The sequence below is a fragment of the Carettochelys insculpta genome, chromosome 3 (genome assembly GCF_033958435.1).
Source record: "Carettochelys insculpta isolate YL-2023 chromosome 3, ASM3395843v1, whole genome shotgun sequence".
Lineage (NCBI taxonomy): Eukaryota > Metazoa > Chordata > Testudines > Carettochelyidae > Carettochelys > Carettochelys insculpta.
In genome coordinates this window covers 86,833,684-86,858,413 of record NC_134139.1, presented here as the reverse complement: position 1 = coordinate 86,858,413, position 24,730 = coordinate 86,833,684, and the positions used below count along the sequence as shown (strand labels likewise).

At 44.1% G+C, this 24,730-nt stretch overlaps 1 protein-coding gene across 2 annotated transcripts in view; it reads right to left on the bottom strand.

Annotated features, from left to right (window-relative positions):
- Positions 1 to 24,730, bottom strand: part of PRKN (parkin RBR E3 ubiquitin protein ligase) — a 1,267,469-nt gene that overhangs the window by 635,859 nt on the left and 606,880 nt on the right. For both annotated transcript variants that reach the window (XM_074988686.1, XM_074988685.1), the window contains one exon: positions 730 to 813. In XM_074988686.1, coding sequence (XP_074844787.1) covers positions 730 to 813 — 84 coding nt within the window. The remainder of the gene's footprint in view (positions 1 to 729; positions 814 to 24,730) is intronic.

Here is a 24,730-nt window from a genome sequence, read left to right as displayed (position 1 = left end):
ACCATCACGATATATTTTATTTTTTTCATTGTTCCTGTTTGCTCCTCTTAACAGCTCCTTTTACACTTAAATAGATGCGGCAGTCAGAATATGATCAAGCAGGTAAACAGAAGTATATATATTCATTAAGAATACAAACATCCCTCATTTTCCACATGTCAATTATGTTAGTTTCTGATCAGCATCTGACATATCTCCCACCTTTGTTATATTAATGATGTAAGTCACTGATTCTATTTAAAATACAGAATCTGTGCAATTTGCCATTTATGTTTAATGAAGGACTTATCATAGGGGTAGCAAGCTTTATTTCCATGGTTGTCTTATTACAGTGAGTCTGTGTCTACACTTGCTCATGGTAATCAGGCTGATTGGAGATTACTAATGAAGTGCTGCAATGAAAATGCCGCACTTCATTAGGCTAATTCTCCCCTGCGGCAACTTCAAAGTGTCAAACTTCGAAGAGCTGGCATGCCGTGTAGCCATGGGTACTTTGAAGGGTCTATGCTACCTCAAAGTGCCTTTACTTTTAGGGAGTAAAGGGTTAGGATTTGACACTTTGAAGTTGCCATGGGGGAGAATTAGCCTAATGAAGTGCTGCATATTCATTGCAGCACTTCACCAGTATTTGCTGATCAGCCGGATTTCCATGTTCCCAACTTCGAAGAAGAGGGCAAATGTAGACGTAGCCTGAGTCTTGGAGAAACATGACATTTTGGAACATCTTACCGCTACACCTCCATTGCAGTTTTGGAATTGGCAAGTACCAGTTATTCTGTTAGGAATCAGCACATCCTCCCAGCAAGATGGACCCTTTAAAACAAAATCAAAACAGCTTTTTAAAAAATTTGTAAAGAAAGCATATAACATTTCTCTTGACTGGAACTTTATTACTCTTTTGCTAACAAAATACTGCCAAAGGTTCTAGAATTGTCAAACAAGACATTGGTCACTAAAGCTTTAGCATTCAGATAAAGTGCAGCTCCTTCCGCTCCGTACCCAGTGTCACAAAGAGCACTCAGGCGCTCAAAAGCGTATTTTTCAAAGCTTAAAAGCTACCCAGGATCAGGGATTATGTTTTTAAAATGCTACAGAAGACCCAAGTTCTGTCTGAATAATATTTGTTTGACCCTGCAGTTGATAAACTGATATATATATATATATATATATATATATATTTTTTTTTTTTTTTTTTTTTTTCTCCAGAGGGGTCCTGCATGAGGACATTTGCTGGACCAGGGATGGTCAGTGCTGGCCCCTCTGCCACTGCTGGGCTCTCTCCAGGGGGCTACCCTCACAGCTGCTGACTTTGCTGCTGCCGCTGGTCCTCTGGCTGCGGCCTCCAACTCTGCTCCCAGCTCCTCTTGTCAGACTCTGGCTCCGCTTCCACTACCCTCATCCTACTGAGGCTCCAGGCCACCAACCCCATTACTTGCTGCCAGGGTGCTCCATCCAGCAATATCCATACCATGGATATTGCTGGACCAGAGAGTGCTAGACCACAGGGGTTCAACCTGTAATAAGTACAAAGTATACAACAAGGCAGTAAGACTATAATGTGGGTGTTTAAATTATCTTCATAATATGTCATCTAATTATCCCATTAAAGAAAAAAAACACTTCTAAAGCAAACAGAAAATCCTGACTAGGCATTGCCACAATATTGTTGAATGGAAATAATTATATTTATACTGGCACAGCTCCAAACTTTATAGCACCACACTGCAGCATGAGGCAGGAAAAAGTGCATATGCCGGAGCTCAGAGCGCAAATAATGGAAAAATCTCTCTCTGGACTGGTGCACTGGGTGTGCAAGGACCCAAAATGAAAAGGACATGTGCAACACAGCTCAAAGAACACCAGTTACAGAACAGATTAGTAACTTTTAAACTAATGGGTGCCAATAAATGCCTTTATGACAACGACTCAGTCATTCCAAAACATACGATTTAAAAACAAACATTCTGCTTTTAACTAGTAACCAAAAATAAAGTAAACCATGAAGCAAAAGCAAGAAAGGGACTTGGCTCAAAACACCCTTTCCAACCATTACAGAAGGGAGAAGCAATCCTATCAGCTTTTCTATGAATCAGACAGAATCTAAAAGACATTAAGGATTTATAACTGTACTTGCTGTGGATGGCCCAGTCTTAGTTTAGTTTAAATGGCATATGAAAGATCCATTGAAAATCCTCCCTCTCATTACTCTTTGTGCTTGGAATTTTTATCCTCATTTATGGGAATCTGATTGATTTATTTATTTTTGACATTCACTTCAGATGATCTTTTTCCAGAAAGAATTACACACATTTATGTGGAGTACTACACATGAATATGGTGCTTCCAGATACTTAAGTACTGGATCCTGATCCTATTTAATATCAATGACAAAACTCCCACTGACTTCACCAGTGTAAGACTGAACCTAAGGCACTGAATTCTTTGCTCACCTATACCACTATAAACTGGTGTAATTATCTCAAACTCCACGGAGTTATACCAGCATAAGTGATAAAAGAATCAGGCACAAGGTTGCCACAAGTTAAGATTATAGTTCAAATAACCTATAATGGAAGGACATCACCAGTCCAGTGTTTATTACCAAGGCTTCATGACCATTAAATAATAAAAACTTTCACTTTGATTTTTTCACTTTTGTTTTCTGTAACAAAAACAATCATATATATTTCGGCCCTTTTGATAGCTCAGGGCCTGATACAACTTGCACATCAAGTCAATAGCAGTTTTTTCCATTTAACCCAATGCATATTAGAGTGGAGGTACACAATAATTTCTGATGGGGGATGGTGTGCAAAAAAATTTGGTAAGTGATCAAGGGCAGCACTCTTCCATGATGTAAATGGAGGAGATGCAGGGTCTGGGATGGAGGTTGGGTGCAGAGGGAAGCTCGGGATAGGGAACTGGGGTGCAGAAGTGGGTCTGAGGTCTGTGAGGGAGTTTGATGGAAGGAAGGAGCTGTGACCTAGGGCAGATGCAGGGGGTTGGGGGGTGCAAGGTTTGGGAGGAGGTATGGGTATAGAAGCGGGGTGCAAAGAGATTGGGTTACATGCGGCAGGGGTACAGGAACTGGTAGCAGAGGATTGGGAGAGGGAAGGGCTGGAGTGCCAGGTGCAGGTGCTGGCTGGAAAGTGCTTAACCAGCTGGTTCCCAACCAGCAGCACAGGAGGACCCTCAGGCAGGCTCCCTGCCTTCCACGCCACCATGGCCACTCAAGCAGACAGCTGCAGGGACCATGTGATCCATGTGCACCGCATGCCCCTGGGAGGGGGTACTTTGTGCACAGATGGTGTCACAAGCACAGACACTGACTAAAGGGAGCTGCAAGATTATGTTGGGGGCAGAGGCAGCACACAACACACTGCCCCCCAGCACGCAGCATGCACGCAACATAGGGCCCCCAAAGCCAGTCACTTTGAGCACGTGCAGGGCACAGAAGGCAGAAAGCCCAAAGCTCTGCTGTGCTACAGGATGGATCCAGTGGCTTGGGGGGCCTGATCTGGGCCATTGCCCATATTTTCCCCATCCCATATTAGACTGAGTATTTAAGGAGACAAAAGTGTAGCAGCTGGAGCCCATGTCAAGGACTCAGGAGAATGTGGTTCTGCTCCTATCACTGATGTGCTGCGTGACTTAGGTTGTCAACACTACAGCATAAAGTCAATTTAATGGCAGTTACTTCAATTTTGCTATGTGACTGTCTTCGCTGCGAATACCATTAGGTCAATTTTAAGGAGCCCTAAGTATCGACTGTCTGATGAAGAGTAACACCAAATTCAAATTTAAGAAGGTAAATTAATGCTAGTGTGGAAACAGCATTTCTTTGAATCAATTTTTTTGGATTCCAGAGGTGTCCCACTGGTATCCTATAACGCTCCGCAGGTCTGTTCTGGCTGCTTTCACCTCCACTGCTTTCCAGATGCAGGAAGTAGGAACCAGGAAAACCAGGAATGTGAATTAGGTAACAGGAAACCTGAGAATTTGAATTCCTTGTCTTTCTCAGCAGCATGGATCACACACATCAGGATTGCACCTCAGGAGCGATCCATCACATCTAGCCATCTTGCCATCATGCGTATGCACAATTCTTCTGATCTGAGTTCTCAGAGTTGCAAGAGAGCTACATAACAAGATCCTGTATCTCATTTCTGTCTGGGGAGAGGAATCAGTGTTGAGCAGACTGCGAGTAAGCAAGCAAAATATGGACATTTATGAAAACACTTTTTGGGGCACGATCACAAAAGGGTGCTCCCAGGATGCTTAACAATGCCGGGTGAAAATAAAGGAGCTTCAGCAGAACTATCATAAAGTCCAAAAAGCCAATGGGTGATCTCAGTCATGTCCCAAGATGTGTCAGTACTACAAGCAGCTGGATGCCATTTTTGGGAGGAACTCAACCGCACTCCCTGATCTTAACTGGGACTCTTCAGGAGGCCATACTCAGGACTCTGGTGGAAGCTGAGAGGAGGAGCAGGAGGCAGAGGCTGAAAAAGAGGAGGACAATGACAGTCATCACCCAATTCAGTTGATCCTGCCAGTCCGGAGCTCTTCATGACCCTTGACCTCGAGCCAGTCCTCTCATCAACACCTGATGCTCCAGGGTCCAGCAACGGTGCAGAGGGCTCTGCTGGCGAGTTTCTGTTTAGAATGCTACAAGCAGGTTGTGGCTGGGTTTAGGAATAGGTTTACTTCTGTTGAGCACATATTTTAAACTGCTGCAAGTGCACTGTGGCAGGTGTGGTGGATCTATGCCTCTTAGAAAAGCTTGTTAATATTTCTGAGGCTCTCCATAAAGATCTCAGATAGGTACTGTTATTTGTCGCATGAGGTTTTGGGGGAGGCCTGACTTACTGCAGCTTCCACGATAGCACACCTTGCCACACCAGGCAACCAGTAAGAAATTTGGTATCACGACACCACGCAGCATTCTGACAAATAATATAGTCCTGTGCTGACACAATATGAGCATATTTTCTTTTTCACTTTCTGTTATTCTTAGGAGGCCGATGTCTCTTTCTGCAACTGAGAAGCAGCATGTGAATTTTTATCAGGCTTTTTCACTCTGCTCCCTGGTCATTTAAATTTACCAGGACAGCCAAGCTGCACCACATGGCTGCTAGGCTCTGCGGACCCTCCCCCTGGACACCGATATGTCCATTGTGCGCTCTCCCTGCTTTAAATAGCTTTTTTTCCTGCACAGTATTGATGAGGAGATGCTGAGAAAGTTTTTTTTCTATGCACTACAGTTCACAGGGATGATCACTCCCCAGCTCACCATGTGGCCAGTGGGATCAAGCCATCCACCCCCGCCATGAAGCTAACAGGCTCTGTGGACCATGCTCCTGGACACTGGCATGTCCAGTTCACGGGGCTTTGTTTCAACCCCCCAAGCCCATTCATAAGCTGCTAAGGTCTTACCACCTCTGTAGTGAAATGGTCTGGATAAGTAGTAGCTTCTGTTCAGCAGATGTTGATTCACTGTCATCCTTAAGAAGCCAAAAGTGGCCTTGGAAAACAAAAGTTGCAGTGATTGTCAGAGACCCATTTATTCCACGGGTAAGCATTTTGTGTTAAATTTAAAAATTGTATCTAAATGTTGACCTTCACTATCTTTGGCAGGCAGCATTAATGGGGAAGACACGGTTGCTACAATGAGGAAAAAGAAAATATCTGAACATGACCTTATCCTGCAGCAGCTGGAGAAGGCTGACAGGGAGAGAGCAAGACTCACTGCTAACCAGAAGTGGACACAACAGTGGTGACAGAAGATCCTGCAGCGTCGCCAAGCATGTTCAATATAGGAAAGAAAACTTTGCAGAGCTCCTGACAGCTGTCAGGGAGCAAACCGAGATCCTGTGTTCCATACTGGAGCTGCAGACGGACACCCACAACAGGGCTCATTGGCTACATCTACACTAGTACAAATCTTCAAAATGGCCATGCAATCGGCCATTTCGAAGATTACTAATGAGGCACTGAAATGCACATTCAGCACCTCATTAGCATGCCACCAACCATGACTCTTCAGAATTGCCACGTTTCACTGCCACGCGGCTCATCCAAACAGGATTCCTTTTTGAAAGGACCCCAGGAACTTCGAAACCCCCTTATTCCTATCAGCAGATAGGTTGCTACAATGAGGAGAAAGACAGAAGATGGGAATAAGGGGATTTCAAAGTTCCCAGGGTCCTTTCGAAAAGGAGCCCCATCTAGATGAGCCACACAGCAGTGAAATGCAGCAATTTCGAAGAGCCATGGCTGGCGGCATGCTAATGAGGCGCTGAATATGCATTTCAGTGCCTCATTAGTAATCTTTGAAATGGCCATTTGCAAATCCACTTTGAAGATTTATGCTAGTGCAGACACAGCCATTATGTGGACTCCACGCCTTGTTGCCCAGCCTCCCCTGAATATGGCTCAACTCACTCATCAGGGTCCCCAAACAGAGGGGGTGGGGGAAGAGCTGTCTGTTCATTCATAAAGCTATTTTTCAAAGCCTCTCTGACTGCCATTGCTTCTGCATGTACACTGGTGAATGCCTTTGTGTCTGGCTGTGCATAGCCCTGCTCATGGTATCTGCCTCTGTAACCCAAGGTAGCATAAAATTATCCCCCTTTGACTTGCAAATATTAGGGAGAATAAAGCATGTTGCAACCACAGTGGCGACATTGGCTTGGGAAAGGTCCAAACAAGTCAGAAGGCAGCCTTTTAAATTGCCAATGGCACATTTCACTGCCATTCTGCACTTGCTCAGAGTGTAGTTGAGGTGCTCCTTGCTGTGGTCAATGGTGCTCTGTATGGCTTCATGAGCCAAGGGAGCAGAGCATAAGCAAAGTTGCCCAGCATCACTATGGGAATCTCCACATTACCAATCTTGATTTTACGGTCTGGAAAGAAAGTCCCGTCCAGGAGCTTCCTGTACAAACCTGAATTTCTAAAGATGCACGTATTGTGCACCGTTCCCGACCATCCCATAAAGATGTTGGTGAAATGACCTTTGTGACCCACCAACACCTGCAAGACCCTGGAGAAATACCCCTTGTGTTTATGTATTCTGGGGCCAGGTGGTCTGGGGCCATGATGGGGATGTGCATTTCATATATCATCCCACTGCAGATAGGAAACTCCACGGCAGCAAAGTCATCCAACATGTGCTGGACATTTCCCAGAGTCAGGGTCTTCTGCAGCAGACACTGACAGATCACATTGGCTATCTCCCATCACTGTGGTCCCCCACTGTAGATCTACCCACCCTACATTGATTTCTCACTGACCAGCAACTGTCTGGTGTTGCACACTTTCACAGAGCAATTGCTCGTCACTTCTGAACTGTCAAAGCAGGTCTCATTCTGGTACCACAGTACTTCAGGGTCGGGGACAGCAAATCACAAAGTTCCATGAAACTTTGCAGAAGTTGCACATGCAGAAGTTCTGCAGCCTCTGTTGGTCATCCCAGACCTCCAAAACGACATGGTCCCACCAATGTGTGCTGGTTTCATGTCACCAGAAATGGCACTCTAGTGTAAGCAACGCAGCCAGGGCAGCCAGCAGCTCTTAATTCCTGGTCTCCAATTCTTCAATGTCATCAACCAAATCATCCTCATCCATCTCATACTCCCACTGCCTTTGTCTAAATAAATACTGCAGGACACTTCAGAAAGTGGCCATAATACATTGTGCAATGGCTATAAGCTGTTGAGGATCCATTCTAGTACCATGCAGTGGCCTTGGCCAGGGCAGGCTTTGGGAAAATGTCCCAAAAATATATATAATGTGAAATCACTTGAGCCAGCCATTTGTTTTTCAACTGGGGTTGGGGTGGGTGCTTTGTACTTTGGGATAACAACATCAGACACCCACAAGCACTTGTGGCACATTTTTTTCCCTATGCGCCACTGGCACAAAACCCCAAAATGCAACAGTGTGACAGACACTGTGGAATAGGTACCCATAATGCATTACTCACTTAGTCAAACATAGGTAAGGCAACAGACACACGTTAAATCAATATTCTGAACATTTGGGGTGGACACAGTTTCCACTCTATAAAATCTAGCATTAAAAAGTCAACTTTATTAAATTCAACTCTATTTTCCAGTGTAGATGTAGCCTTATTAAGTGTCACTTTAACCCATACCTCCGCTTGCCCATCTGCAAAATGAAATTAATACTTTTCATGCAAATCTGTGATGAAGTTGCAGCTCTTCATATAAAAGATTCTGTGGTATGTAAAGTGTTAAGAATAATTTTACATATTTTAAAACACGACTGTGTTTAATTGAAAACTTACATCTAACTTCCTAAGTCAGTAAAACAGAAAAAAGTTATAAACCCTTTAAAATGTAATATAATTAAAATGTTGACATTTGTTTGACTCTACTGGTGGAAAATGTCATTGGTATAATTGTGCCAAAAATCAAAACACAAATTCAGGTGAGATAAGCACTTTGAAATGCAACTTTTGCTTTTTTCTTTTTTAGACTGAAAAAAAAAATCTATCAAGCTACAAATCGGCCAATCAGTCGCACTGTGGAAACACAGTGCACATTACAGTGTTTATAATTATTAGTTTACATTAATCAGAGATTATTATGAGAAGAAAAACCTCCTGATTGCAAGATTAAAGAGACTGCTCTTCATGTCGTCACATGGCTCCCAGCGGAAGCTGCAGATCAAAATAAAACCACCACCAATTTATTTTTTAAAAAGTGTAAAAAGGGGAAAAAAGAAAAAAAAAGCAGAGTCCCAAGATGATTGGAATATTAATGAAAAAGAGAAACAACTATATACCTGAACTCACCTTCAATATCAATATATGTGGGGGTTTTTTGGGGTGGGTTGAGTTATTGGTTTATTTTTTGAGGTAGGGAGCATACTGGATCATAAAACCATGAGAGAGAGAGAAAAGAAAGGGAAGATTCAAATGACCTTCAATATATTGGTAGAAATTTGGTTAACCCAAGTCTACTTCTCAGCAGTAGCGAAGATTTAACTTTATGTTAAAGCTTCAGCAGCATTTTGATCCCTTGAAATCATCATTTAAAAATGAAAACAGGAAAGGTGTTTTAAAAATCTCAGATGACAAAGCATTCAAAATGCAATAGTTAGATGGAGTTGTTGACCTGTAAAATCAGAGAAAGGTCAGAAACAGAGGTCAACAATAGAATTCAGTGATTCATCAAATAGTTTGAATCATTTAGAAGGCTGGAAACTATCCATGTATTTAATGCTTTGTATTTTTCCTCCTTTATATTCTTCCCCAGTGAACAATAAGCAGTAGAATATCATTAAAACACGTCTTTGTACCTACTATCATCTATGTGGGCAACATAAATCATGAAAATGTTGAGTAAATGACCCAGCTGAGGGACAAACATTAATGCAAAAGAGATTTCTAAAGTTATGGAAAAAAAAACGCATAAGAGAGTTCAAACCAGACTTCAAGTCACTAAGGGAGTGCTGTATCTAATATAAGTTCAGTGGCAACTGCTGCCACTCCTTTGGAGAATATCCTCTATGGCCTTGTCTATTCTAGACAAATTTGGCGTGCTAACCACTGCTTGGTCCTCCCAGAATGCTTCAAATACAATGCACACACAACCAAAATATCTGTTAATACACAAAAGACGCTGAAACCAATCTTTGCATTAGGTTTCCCCTTTTGTTACTGTCCGGTTAGCCATTCTCCACTCTTCAGTGTCAGTAAGGAATGTAGTCTCTGACATCACAGATACAACAGTGGCCCTTCCGCCATCACCAACCCTCAGTTATTTGCTGGGTTACTTGTCTGTTGCATTTGCTGCACTTCGTTGCACAAGGCGTGAAGGTTGCCAGAAACCAATTATCTAAGCAAACTCTGCTGGACACAAAGCAATAGAAATCAGTGCAAAAAGTCTAAAATATTAACAAAATGTCCTTACAAGGAATTACGCCCTGGACACTGTAGCCAAAACATTTATATTACAGCTTCCCGACCAAAAGCTCAGCTGTTCTATGGTCTTAACATGCTATTCTATCTTTCTGCAATTGCAATATTGGCCATCTTTCTATTTAAGGCATTAAAACTACTCATAGGCACATTACAACTGCAAAATATTGTACAATTTAACACAGGCCATTAGTGTTTGGAAAATGGTAACTGTTTACCTCAAGTGCCGTCAGACAGCAAGGGCAATTTTTAACAATGTAAGAGAAAACAATCTTAGCTATTATTTTCTCCTAATCCTCGCTACTTATGTTTGAAAGGCTTTCATAAAACAAGCATTTGCGAATTGCAGTCATACCTTGGGGCAATGCATGTGTTCCTGTACCTGTATATATGCTCTCATAGACTCCTTTCATGTGCTGGTCCTTCCATATCATCTATTTGAAAAACTATAAAGCAATTATCAGCCTTTCATATCCTCATGTTTTGAGAACAGTCTCTGCTCCCATTGCAAAGATCCTTCACAAAGCAAAGTTTTTTTTTTGCAGCTTATTGGCTTTCAATAAGTAAACACTGTTAACTAATCACACTGATCACTGGTGACTTTGCTCTCTTCCTGAACCTTTGCTAATCCTGTTCTTGTAATAATCTAATGCCTCCAAACCACTAATTCCTTATACACTGAGAGAATTCCAGTAACATTTCTCAATTCCAAAACACAAGACATTGGAATTTGTAAATAAATTGAAATGATTAAGTTTTATTGTTTCCCCCCCTACAAGAGTTTAATGGTGAGTTTAACATGCCCTCACTCACCAATGCAGCACCTCCTGCTGGTCTGTCTGGGAATTAGCTCTTCCAGTTCTGCAGCATCCTTCTCCAGCCAGTGTCTCACCTGTCATTACTGGTCTCGCCAGAATCTCTACCACAGCACTCTTTCAGGACCCATGTTCATCCCAAACTAAGGTGCCCCCATTCCCTGCTGCAGCATCCCCTTTTGGGGGTCTTCCCCTCCTGGGGGAATCCAGTCACCTCTAAGGCCCTCTTGCCTCAGTGACCCACTGCCATTCATCATGTAGTCCCTTCCCTCGGCAGCAAACTGGCCACTCACCTCCAGGAGGAAGTCAGCCTGCTCCCTCTTTCTTCCCCAGGCTGCCTCTATGGAGCCACAGTACATCCCCAGACCTTTGTAGCAAGGCCTCTTCCCGGGAGTTTGTCATGTGCTCCCCAGCTCCTCCTCCTGCTCTGTCCAAGGTACCCTTCCCTCAAGCAGCTTGAACCATCTCCCTCCAAAGCTAGAGGGACAGGGACTTCCCTCTGGTCAGTCGTTTTCTCATAAAGCCCCACTGGACCGTGATCGTCTGCCTCAAGCCTTCTCCCAGTTGGCTTCTGGGATCAGCCCTCTTCCAGGGCTGTTTTAATCCTTTACATTCAAGTGCAGAGCAACTGCCCCATCAGAGTCAGATGGTATCGCTCCGGCACTATTCATATTTTTTTAAATGTTTCATGTTGATGGACCTGTGACCTCATGAATGCCCCAGGAGAGGGGTGAGGGACAACCAGAAAACGTGCACCGGCATGGACTGGCTGAGAGAACTGGGATCCAGGAAAGGAAAGAGCAGGGAGGATTTGTTCCTGGATGCGTACAGAGAAATGAATAAGGATTTGGGCTGAAGGTATCACATATTTGTCAATGTACTTAACATTTAGGCTACTGTTACACCAGCAAGTTTTGTCAGCAAAGCCCTGGTTTTGTCAACTAAAAAGTAGTGGAGCATCCACATACAAAATGGGTTTTGTTGACAGCATCTCAAAAAAAGTCAGCACTTCCGCGGACAACCTTCTGCCTCTCCCACATGAGGAAGAACGCCTTTTAAAAGCTGTATGGATGCTCTGGGAGGGCTTTCTATCGACTGACAGGGCATCCACTACAATGGACAGCCCTGTCCATCCGGGTGCCTGCTTTGTCAAGAGAGCAGCCGGGCAGTCTGGCTGATCTGTCGACAGAGCAGAGCGCTCTTCCAGTTGGCTTTTTTGTGCGTGGCCTCACTCTGTCAACAGAAGTTTTGTTGGGAAATCTCTATTGACAGTGACTTCTGTTGACAGAGCACTGTAGTGTAACCGTGGCCATAAAGTACAGTAGTACAGAAATGGATTAGAAATATCAGGTTGAGAGCTTTCACCAGTGGTAATACAGAACCCTGCCCCAGTCTCAACTGCCCTAGCCAAGAATATTACTCTCCTCTAAATCATCACGCACACCAGATTTCCACTGCTGACCAAGGGCATATTTGTTCTGAGCACAAGCACAAGAATGGACACCCAGCCAGAGCCTTTCATCGTTTTTACTACAGCAGTCATGTAAAGAACAAATTAAGACACAGATGAAGAATTCATACAAAATAAATTGCTGCAACAGATTTAATTTAGGAGAACCATCTGATTATCTTCAGCTATTCAGGCTCTCTTTACTAAGAATAATCTAGTTGCTGTGTGAGTGAAGTTTGCAGTTACCTAGATTAGAGTGGGGGCAAAAACCACATGCCATGTATTAAGAGATTGGAGATCTCATTTCATTTCAAAATGGGCAAATCATCTATTGGAACAACAACTTTTGTTATGTGGAGCTCCTTATTTATTTCAGGTTGTTTTATATCTTGATAATTATTCATATAACTGGACTATGTTTATTAAATGAGATAAAGTGCTTATTAGACTTATTAGACTTCTAGTGATGCCCAGATATCACCATCATAAAAACATTATTACTTTGCTACCAAATAAAAGCACATGAATAGCTTCCACTTTCGTGGAAAATATATTGCTTTAAACCCCCAAAGAACTCCTTAACAATGTTAGTCACCTTGTTTTCAAAAAAAGTATACAGACATGTAAAATTACTGATTGAACCAGGAGATTTTTGCTAGTCTTTTTCAATTTGTTCCATTTACAGCACTTGAAATGTTATAAAGTAATTTTGTGTGTGTATGTGTGTGCTAGAATTTCATGTAAAAATTGCCAGAATGACTGAAATCCTCTACTTTACCACAGAGAACACATACCAGATCAGTAAAAACTGAAGCTCTCTCCACAGTGCCTCAAATCTGACCAGCAGAGCCACTCATAACAGTGAAAAGGTAATTGATTTTTCAGATCTACCAATTCTTCCTCCCCGCATGCTGAGAATGCCAATTTTGGTGGCTTTTGTACAATATGAATGTAAACTATCATCTCATTTCACACATAAACCATTAAAAGAGCCACCTCAAGTTACTGTTTCTCATTAACTACTTCAGCAACAATCCTACAAAGATTTAGACATGCAGATAATTTTATGAATTTGAGCATTATTATTAAAAGACAGTTGCCTTTCCTGTAACTGGTGTTCGAGATGTGTTGCTCATGTCCATTCCAAGTTGGGGTGTGCACAGGTGCACGCCCAGTTGCCAGAAGCTTTTTGCCCCAGCCAGTAGCTACAGGGCAGGTGCGCTGCCCCCTGGAGTGGTGCTGATAAGGCAACAAATATATGCACCACCTGATCCTCCCCTCCCCCTGACCCCTCTGCTCAGTTCCTTCTTGCTGGCTACTCTTACAGTGGGGAAGGCAGGAGGATTTTGCAAGGGACATGAGCAGCAAATCTAGAAGAACACCAGTTACAGAAGAGTTAACTGTTTTTTCTTCTTCATGTGATTGCTCTTGTCCATTCCAATTTGGGTGAATACAAGCCAGTGTCTAACAGGTGGAGTCAGAGCCCCGAACAGACTGCAGGACAGCCCTGCCCACTGCAAAGTCTTCCCGTGCGTGCTGCATCAAAAGCATAATGTGCTGTAAATGCAGGAATTGAGGACCAGGTGGCCGCACTGCAGATGTCCTGGATAGGCACCCGCGCGAAATATGCCACAGACGACACCTGCGCTCTTGTGAAGCATGCCCTAACTAGAGGGAGAGGAGACCCCGTGAGCTTGTAAAACTCCTTGATGCACATTACTATCCAGGAGGAAATCCACTGGGAGGAGACTGGAAGGTCCTTCATCTTGTCACCTGCCACAAAGAGTTGCTGCATTCTTCTAAAGGGCCTAGCCCTATTCATATCAGAGGCCAGCACCCTTCTAACATCCAAGGTATATAAACAATGCTCCCTCAGGGAGGCATGGGGTAAAATGCTGGCAGGGAAGTGTCTTGGTTAAAATGAAAAGTGGAGACCACCTGAGGCAAAAACCCAGGGTGAAGTCTCAGCCTAAACTTATCCTTGTGAAACAATCAAAACAAAAAGCAGTCAAGTAGCACTTTAAAGACTAGCAAAATGGTTTATTAGGTGAGCTTTCGTGGGACAGACCCACTTCTCCAGACCAGAACAGACTCAATATTTAAGGCACAGAGAACCAAAAACAGTAAGCAAGGAGGACAAATCAGAAAAAGATAACCAAGGTGAGCAAATCAGAGAGTGGAGGGGTGGGGGGAAGGTCAAGAATTAGATTGAGCCAAGTATGCAGACAAGCCCCTATAGTGACTCAAAGTTCCCATCACGATTTAAACCATGTGTTAATGTGCCGAATTTGAATATAAAAGCCAGCTCGGCTGTTTCTCTTTCCAAAACGGCGTGATAATTTCTTTTCAGTAACACACATACCTTTAGGTCATTGACAGAATGCCCCAGTCCATTAAAATGTTGACTAACTGGTTTGTGGATATGGAGTGTTTTGATGTCTGTTTTGTGGCCATTGACCCTTTGTCTAAGGGAGTTAGAAGTCTGTCCAATATACAAAGCATCTGGGCATTGTTGGTACATGATGGCATGTATGATGTTAGTAGAGGAGCATGAGAAAGTGCCCGTGATTCTGTGAGTAACCTGGTTAGGTCCAGTGATGGTATTTCCAGAGAAGATAAGTGGACAAAGGTGGCAGCGGGCTTTCCTTTCCCTACAACAAAGTGTGGGGGTGTGGGGGGTGCTCTTGGGTGCTCTGTGGTGTGGGCGTGGGGGCAGGGAGTGTTGTGGAGGATGGGTGGGTGCAGTGGGGGGCCTGCCAGTGTTCACCCCGCGGCCTGGTCAAAGTAGGCCCGCAGGGCCTCCCGGACCCGGATCCCCTTGGGGTCCACCTGGCGACTGGGGGAAGCGGGTGGCTGCATGTCAGCCCTGCCAGCCTCCATAGCCCAGCCCTGAAAGAATGCCTCCCCCTTGCTCTCGACCAGGTTGTGGAGTGTGCTGCACGCGCCCACAATCTGGGGGATGTCAGTGGGGCCTGCATCAAGACGGGTGAGGAGACATCTCCAGCGCCATTTGAGGCGGCCAAAAGTGCACTCAACCACCTGGCGTGCATGGTTCAGGCACGTGTTGAAGTGCTCCTAGCAAGCCGACAAATGGCCCGTGTAAGGGTGCATGAGCCAGGGCCGGAGGGGGTATGCTGCATCTGCGATGACGCAGAGGGGCATGGTAGTGTCCCCCACAGGGATCTCCCACTGGGGGATGTAGGTCCCTGCCTCCAGCCGGCGGCACAGGCCCGAATTCCTGAATACCCGGGTGTCGTGGGTGCTGCCAGGCCACCCAACATAAATGTCCAGGAAGCGGCCCCGGCTGTCCACCAAGGCCTGGAGGACCACAGAATGGTAGCCCTTCCTGTTCAGGAAGCGTCCTCTGCTGTGCTCCGGAGCATGGATGGGGATATGGGTTCCATCCAGAGCCCCGAAGCAATTTGGGAAGCCCAGGCTGGCAAACCCCGCGATGGCGGCATCCGGGTCCCCAAGCTGCACGAGCCTGTGGAGGAGCAGGGCATTGATGGCGCGGATGACCTGCAGGGGAAGGACATGGGGGAGCACCAGTGAGGGGTGTAGAGGGTGTACAGGGGTGTACAGCACCAGTGAGGGGTGTCCTCCACGAGGACAGCCCCGACAGTGGCCTTGCCCACGCCAAACTGCTGCCCCACGGATCGGTAGCTGTCTGGAGTGGCCAGCTTCCAGACAGCGATGCCGACCCGTTTCTCGACGCTGAGGGCATGCCGCATGAAGGTGTCCTGGTGCCTCAGTGCGGGGGTGAGCCACGGGCAGAGCTCCAGGAATGTCTGCCAGCTCATGAGAAAATTCTGGAGCCAGCACTCATTGTCCCACTCGCTGAGCACCAGCCGCTCCCACCAGTCGGTGCTTGTGGGGTAGCTCCACAGCCGGCGGTGTGTGTGGCGGGGAGGGCAGGGGGCGGAGGACAGCAGGGTCTGGGGCTCCTTCCTCCTCCCCTGGGGGCAGCTCCTCCTCTGTGAATAAAAGGTGGTCAGCTGCCTCTTGCATAGCATTGAGCAGGGCAAGTATTGCTCCTGCAGGGGTGGGTGTGTGGACCTCTGGCTACTGCTGCTGGTCCATACTGCTTCGATGAGGTGTGCGTGCCTGTGGCTCTGCAGACCGCATGCTGTGCAGGCTGCGTGTGTCTGGGAGGGACCCTTTAAGGGAGCGGCTAGCTGTTGCCCCAAAGTGCTAGTCTGCCCTCTGACCCTGTCTGCAGCTGTTCCTGGCACCCTTATTTCGATGTGTGCCGCTTTGGCATGTAGACGCTCCCCTGCAGCGCCTACTTCGATGTGGTGCTGCTCAACATCGACGCTGAATGTCAACGGCACCAGCCTGGAGAACATGTAGACGCTATTCATCAAAATAGCTTATTTCGATGTCACTACATTGAAATAAGCTATTTCGATGTAGCATACACGTGTAGACATAGCTTGAAGGTGCACACTGCCACATGATCCAGCAAACAGAGGCAGCACCTGGCCATCAGGGTGAAAACTGCCAGGATGTGTTGGACGATGATGCCCATGGATATGAACCTGTCAGCCAGCAAGAACGCCCTGGCATACCTGGCATCCAGTCATGCCACTACAAACTCTATTGACTGAGATGGGACCAACATTGACTTTGCCTCGTTGATCAAGAGACCAAGGCTTACAAAGGCTTGATGGGTCAACTGTATGTGCTGAATCACCTAATCTCTGGAACGACCCTTGACTAGTCAATCATAGAGGTAAGGGAACAGCTTGGCTTCGGGTAGCACCATCTCAGAGAACCTATACAGGGAGCCGACTGTATTATAGCCTGCTGGTTAGCAGTTCTTAATTGCTACCTTTCCATCAAATAGACCTTCCTCCCATAGAGGTCCAAGCATTTAGCTTCCCTATTTTTCAGGGAGGGACCCTGGAACCCTTGGGCACTCTCTATGGTTAGCTGTGTCCACTACCAGAGAGTCAGGTGGGGGAGCGCATGAACAAATGTTCATTGCCCTGGGATGGGACAAAATACTGTCTCTCATTCCTAGGAGGGAGTGCAAATACATGTGTTTGTGAAACACAGTTTGTAATAGCAGCTGGTTTGCTTGAAATCAGCACTCTTCTGCAATTAAATATTCCCATAAGAAAAACTATATAAATTCATGTAAGGAAAACACAAGGTAGATTCATCAGTTCTGTTAGTATAGGTGGTAACTACACTCTACAAGTACTTAATATAGGAAGAAGTCCTGAATTCAAACAGCCGTAAAGGGATGACTAGCACATGATTAACATGAGGAAATGCAAAGAATGTCATCTCCATAAATGGTATGGAATAAGAATGCCACAACATATTCAATAAGCAACTGTACAGCATAAGGCCTGTTTAGCCTTTATAGAGCATTGTAAATAAATTCTTCAGCGATCTGTGTCTTCCTACCAGAAAGGAAGATACCAAAATACATTCATTCAATCAACACTACATGGCTTATGTAAAGATCAGAATAAACATGATCAGTTTGCCCATTTCTCATGAGCTGCTAGAAAGGCTTTCAACTGTAAATAGTCTTTTTATTATAGAACACCTATTACTCCCCACCCCATCCTGATTTTTCAAACTTGCTACCTTCAGCCAACGTAAACCATCATAATTCCAATGAAGTAGGTGGGCTACCAGCTGGGGCCCTGGCTCTGACAATCTATCCTCTTTTCAGATTACATACAGAAGTATCTGCCTTCCAGTTAATAGATATCAGAAACTTCCACACTTACCAAACACAACCAGAATTCGAAAACATTCACATTACAAAGATTGTTTTTCTTCTCTCCTCTTCTTTCAGTTTCAGTGTCTAGAGCTGCTAGATCCCAAAATGAGTGTTTACTCTTCAGTGAAGGAAACTGAAAGTGCATCTGTTGGCACCTCTAATAAACCCTTTAAAATACAGCGATTCAAAAAAAGTAAGCAGCCAAGCAGCACACTTTACAAAATAGATATGAAGCTATTCTCCACCTCCCCTCAAGTATTTACTTTTTCCATCAACCTTCATAAAAACGTGCATCACGGAGAGCACTAAAGGTCAACAGATTTGAAAGAGGAGAGCAAAACCCATGGAGAGTCCAGATTCCCAAGGTGTGCTGACAATAGTAAATTGCCAGAATGCAGCACTGTGGTTGACACAGTCTTATCCCACTCCCCATGAGGCATAACATGTCTGTCGACAGACGGCCAGTCTGGATGTTCAGAAGCCCTGCCTGCTGTGCTTCTGGTTGGCTGTTTTGTCGAGAGAGCAGTCAGGCAATCTGGCCACTCTATCAACAGAGCAGATTGCAAAATTGGCCATAATCTGTCAAAAGTGCTACGTGACATGCTGCTTTTTTGTTTTGATAGAATATAGACTAACATGGCTCTCTCTCTGTCGTTGTCAAAAGTTTTGTTGAAAGATATCTTCCGACAAAAACTTCTGTTGACAAATCACTGTAATCTAGATATAGCTTTAGGGTTTCCCCCCCTTAAAGGCTGTCATTCCAAAATGAAGCATATGTAATATATACATTTGTGTGGCAACATTATTTTCTATTTTTAACAATAATGGTTGTGATTTTGGCATATCACCAAAGTCATCATCGTGTCCTTAGTTTAAGCAAAGCATTAAGAGTTCTACATTTTCAAAGTAGAGATGGGTCCAATCAATCCTACACTTTCAGGAATTCATTATCTGTACCTAGGATTGACGTTTGCTCTAAGCTCTGTGTTGGTTTCTTAAAGTTAATTAAAGATGAGAATTTTCTGTAAGGAGTTAACTAAGATAAATCAATATACACGCTAAGGACTTCAAGTAGCACTTTTGCTAGCAATGCTAACTAGAAACTTTGCCACGTAAATTCATTTGTGGTGCATGGAACCAAACAAGAGATAATAAACAAAATTATAGATATTTTGAATTCATGGATATTCATGGAGTTGAGGATATATCACTGCCTGATACTGCTGTGACAAAACTGGGTTAGCAAGAAGCTGGGATAGGTTTTCTTGACAGATTTATTAACTAATCAAGGGAAAGGCTTAAAACAGGACTGTCACTAGTGAAGGACCAACTTTTCAAAAGATGGCCAATCAGACTTTCAGCTGTTGCAAAAAGAAAGTGTAAAATCAAGATTACAGACACTATACCTGTAGAAAATAGAGTGGTATGTAATCTATTTCTGATTTTACACATGTTCAGCATTACTGACTGGCATATGCTTATCAGTTTCAGCAGGAATGCCTTCACATTCCAATGGAAAGCTCAGAGGAGAATGAAAGCATTAACATACAAATATATAAATGAATATTAAAGCCAGAGGACTGATCCTTAATGCTATTTTTTCTGGATGCTACTATTGTTTGACAGCAGTATCCACACCTCACTACATGCCATTTAGTAAACCAGTCAATGTGAACTAATTCATTTAGTTTTCATAATAGGATTTGCAGAAACAAGGGCATGCTAATTTAACCCATCTGATGCTTCAGACATACCCATATTCATCCAAGGCTATGTTGCCAGTACAATTTTCACCCAACTGCAGAATTCCTACTAAACCACACAGAAGCATCACAGAGAGGTATTAGAAGTGAATGGAGTACTCTTTTGAGAATTTTAAACTAGCACTTAGCTAGATTAAGTGTACCATGGAAGTTGGTGAAAATTCTAGTGACAGGATCTCTTGCTCAAATAAAATACTCAACTGCATGCAAATATTTGCATAAGCATACTTTGCTTAAATGCACTCTTCTGAAGTCCAGAGAGAGCAGCAAAAGGGTAGAAACTGAACTGAAAACTGGACAATTAAAAAAAAGCAGGAGACAAATGTAGAGGAGCGAGCAGTATCTCCCTCAATGAAATCTATTTGTCTAATAGTAACAGAGAGAAAGTCATGCTAGTCTATATACTATCAAAACAAAAAAGTAGTCCAGTAGCACTTTAAAGACTAACAGAATAATTTATTAGTTGATGAGCTTTCATGAGACAGACCCACTGCTTCAAATCATAGCCATACCAGAACAGACTCAATGTTTCAGGCACAGGGAACCAAAAACAGCAATCAAGGCTAACAAATCAGAAAATTATTATTTATCAAGGTGAGCAAATCAGAGAGTAGAGGGGCAGAAGGAGTGGGGGGACTCAAGAATTAGATTAAGCCAAGTATGCAAAAGAGCCCCAATCATGTTCTAAAAAACTCCCATCCCGGTTCAAACCACATGTTAATGTGTCAAATTTGAACATGAGAGAGTTCAGCAGCCTCTCTTTCTGAAGTAGTGTGAAAATTCCTCTTCAGTAAGATGCAAACCTTCAGGTCATGAACAGAATGGCTCACTCCATTAAAATGCTGGCTGACCAGTTTGTGGATTAGGAGTGGTTTTATGTCTGTTTTGTGCCCATTAATTGTTTGTCTAAGAGAGTGAAGTCTATTCAATATACAAAGCATCTGGGCATTGTTGGCACATGATGGCATATATGATGTTAGTTGAGGAATTCGTTTTCCTCAACTAACATCATATATGCCATCATGTGCCAACAATGCCCACATGTTGTAATGTTTGTTAATTGTGGTCACATTTTAAACTAACCAAAAGCAAAACCTTTTGAGAGTTGTACTTGGAATAAGTCCTCTTGTAACAATATCACATGTCACCTGTGTGCAGAACATCTAAGTTCAATATGTACTGATTATAAGTGATCTATGAAATCATATTTTTACAATTACGTCAATTATAGTCTTATTTATGGAGGTGATCGCCTATATTCAAACAAATTCATTTGAAATTGAAATGGTAAGAACTAGTACACTGGTAGGAATCTAGTCTGCCCCCCACCCCCGCTTTTTTTGTTTTAAGTTTGAAATATACTGTGGCCCTCAGAGCTAAACTTAGGCTAATATTGTTGACATCTGACAGCCATAGCAAACTAATTTGAATTTCTAAACAAGGCTTCGCTGCATTTTATTCTGAATGCAGAGTTCTGTTTGCTTGTTTATATTTTTGAGAATCTCTGGTTCCTTTTACATGTAATAAAAGACATGACAGCAGCTTTATAAAATTCTAACCACTCCTGGATAGTGTTCTATTACCACAGTGTAGTTTGTCCTGTTTGCGGCTTAATTTAATACATGACACAAAGAAAGCCAGCATGGCCTCACCTCCCTGCCAGCCCTCCCATTTCTGGCCCAACACTCACTGTGAGCTGCGGAGGTTGGTGAGTGAGCAGCAGGTGCCAGGTGGTGGCTGTTAGGTGTCTCCTCTTCTGCCTCCCTACTGGCTCTGTAAGTGTCCCCCACTCTTGCCATCCTCTCTGTGCTTTGCCCCTTAACTTCACCAACCCCACTGCTGCTCAGCATCCCCTGTTGCAGGGTCTGTCCTACTCCAGCACTGTGCAGAAAACCAGCCCCTGGTCATAGTGCTCAGCTTACCAATAGCCTGGCCAGCAGGCTCTTTCCTCCCCACACTGCCTCCAGCCTGGGAAGATGGCTTGGAGTTGGGCCAAGCAGGAAGTAGCCCCAAACAGCCCTGGCATGGGGAAGACTTGCTGTCCATCCAGTAAGCTTTGGAGTGGTAGGGTGAAGCAATTTGCTGCCTGCTCACATCCCAAGCTTGCTGACTCCACAGCAGTCCCTGGGACAGGGAATTAGCATCCTCCCCAGCCACCTCACACCCTGGCCCTGGGAATGTGGGGCTGCTCAATCCCCTGGGCACCAAATCCCTGTTTAGCCACTTCTTCCTCTGGGGTCATGGAAGCCTGAGTCATCAGGGGCCCAGAGCCCTGGTGCACAAGGCATCCTTAGGGCTTAACCCCTTCCAACCCATGCTATAGCTGGGAGACAAGAAGTGGCTGAGTTATGTCAGTGGTCAGCGGCAGCCTGTAGGTGTTGGCTGCCTTTTGACACTGTGCAGGCAGGCAGGGTGGAAGAAGAGATGAGCCCTGAAAAGACGTGGGGCAGGTCATGCTGCCCCTCTGCCCCCTGCGATGTCTGGCAGCAGCTCCCTTTGCTTCCCACACAATGCCAAGAAGCTGCAGCTGGCCACATTCTGGCATGAAACCTCCAGAAATTGGGCAGGGGGGAAATGTGTTTTATGTCCCCCCAAATGTTGCCTCAGGAATACCTGGTGCCAGGAACCAGCAGAGGTAGGTCCATCCCAGGGATATAGCCAGGCATGGAAGACGAAGAGCACTGGGCAAGAAGGGTCTAGTTCAGGGGTATCCAGCCTTCCCCCCACCCCCATCAGGCACCACATGGCAATTCTGCACATGTTCTGGGGGGCACCTTCCGCTGCACCTTCACAGGGCTGCTGGCTCCTCACAGCCCTCCTACTTCCTCCCCCTCCTGCAGTATGTGTGGCGCTCTGCTGCACTGCCACGCTGAAATAATGGGACTCAATGCAATTGGTGTAACAGCTGCTTCCCTCCTGCTGACCATTAAACCAATTAAACTGAGTTCTATTCTTTCAGTATGGCAGAGCAGGGAGCCAGAGGAGGAGCGAGCAGTGGCAGTCTTAAATGACTCCTTAAAGATCCACATGTGGCTCAGAGCCACCCAGCTGGCTTCCAAAATGGTGCTGCTTCCGGATCTGTGGGCTTGATGAAAAGGCTCTGTGGGCCAGATTCTAGCGCATGGGCCATGCGTTGGACACCCTGTTCTGGCTCATCGGTCTCCACCTCCGCCATGTGAGAGATATGTGTGTGTGTGTGTGTGTGTGTGTGTGCGTGTGTGTCCCCTCCCAGTGTGAGCCTTAAAGCCTTGAAGATAATAAAAATAAACTACACAGTATTTATTTTTAATATTGGCTCAGTTAATTTGATGTTAATTTCAAAGTTCTTACTGCATAGCTTCAATTGTCATAAAACACACATGATTCAAGTAGTTCATCAGGTGTCCCATATTCAGCATAGGGAAATACAGTCATCCTACTAATAGATGAACAGGACTTAAACATGCTTCTACTCAGAAAAGGGGTAAACACTGTGAAAAGATGCCACCCACACTGCAATATCAGCCATCACAAGAATGAAGATTCACACAAGTGTAAATAACTGTTTATCTGTGTGTAGTTTATAGAGTGAAAAACCATTAACATGCTTCACAGGTCCCTTCCCCGCCTCCCCCCACACGTCGAAAGGAGACAATGGTTTATTAGCAGTACAGTCATGCAAAATGGTACAGAGAGGCAAAATGATCCATTCCCAGCTCTCCTAAGGGCAGTTTGAGTGACTTTGGACCAGTCATTTCATCTCTCCGAGCCTCAGTTTCCCTTGTCTTTAAAAAGGGTACAATACCTCCTTTGTAAACTACTGAAAGAACTGCTGTTGAAAGGACCTAGTTGTTACCATTACAGAAAACCTAGATTTAGACAGTAAATGCTATTACTGTTGTTGCTATGGAAGGACAGTTTGCATTGAATTAAATGGAATTTATGGAGGATTTTTTTTTTTTGGCTTTCGAAAAGTTTCCTTCAAACAATGCAGATCATCATATTTAAAAAAAAATCAGCTTACTACCCTAAGCAAAAAATTTTGCATGTGTGTATGTATGTTTACTTCTCTATAGCAGATTTAAACAATTGAGATTATACTTCCTATCACACTAGGGAAAACCTAACATGATTTCAAGCTCAGAAAAAGCAAATAGTTAAATCTTTTACAATCAGACTTTACATTTAATTTCCCACCCTTAATGCAAGTATAGCACTAATCTATCAACCCCTGCATTAGTCTAATTATACTGCATGATGGTAACAAACACACAGCATTATGGAAAATATGCATGTGCTGGTGAGCTTCTATTCAACAGCTATCTTGAAACACGTCCCTGAAAAGCTAAATGGGCTCAAACTGAGTGGAAATAAATTATTATAGCTTCTGTCTAGTGCTTTATGTTTTTCACGATAGCAATCCCTGTTATCTCAAAGTGATATGTGCATGCCAACCACATTCGGGCTTGCCTCATTTATTATAAAAGCACTGACCTTTCAAACATTCTCTTGATCTTGCTTTAAAAAAATAAAAACAAACATGTGAGTGTCAGTGAAGTGGAAAATTAGCCTTTTGAAACAAAACAAAAAATACTCACATTGGGGGGGGCCACAGCACTGAATGAAAAATGCATGCTGAATCATACAAGGCTGATTTTATTGTGCATACTCCAGAAAAGTCCTTGACATCACTAATGTTTGCCTTATTCATAAGACCCAGAGCCAAACTCCATCTGGAAGAGATTTGAACTGCTATCCAGAGGCATTTCAGGATGTGAACCAAAAGGTTTACAGCATTACAATCCAGCTAATTCTATTGCTTCTAATTCCAGCTGGACTTAAACTCTTATCTCTGTACTCCAGGCCTTCAGATAGGTCCTATCACAGTAGCACCAATTCCCAGAGAATACTCAGCTCCATGACCCAAGAGAGATTAAATCCCTCCAGATAGACCAAGTAAATGGCTCATAACTTGTTTCTGTCACTTTCACTAATGCTTTTGTACTGTGAAAGGAACCAGCGAAGGTGTAAATAACC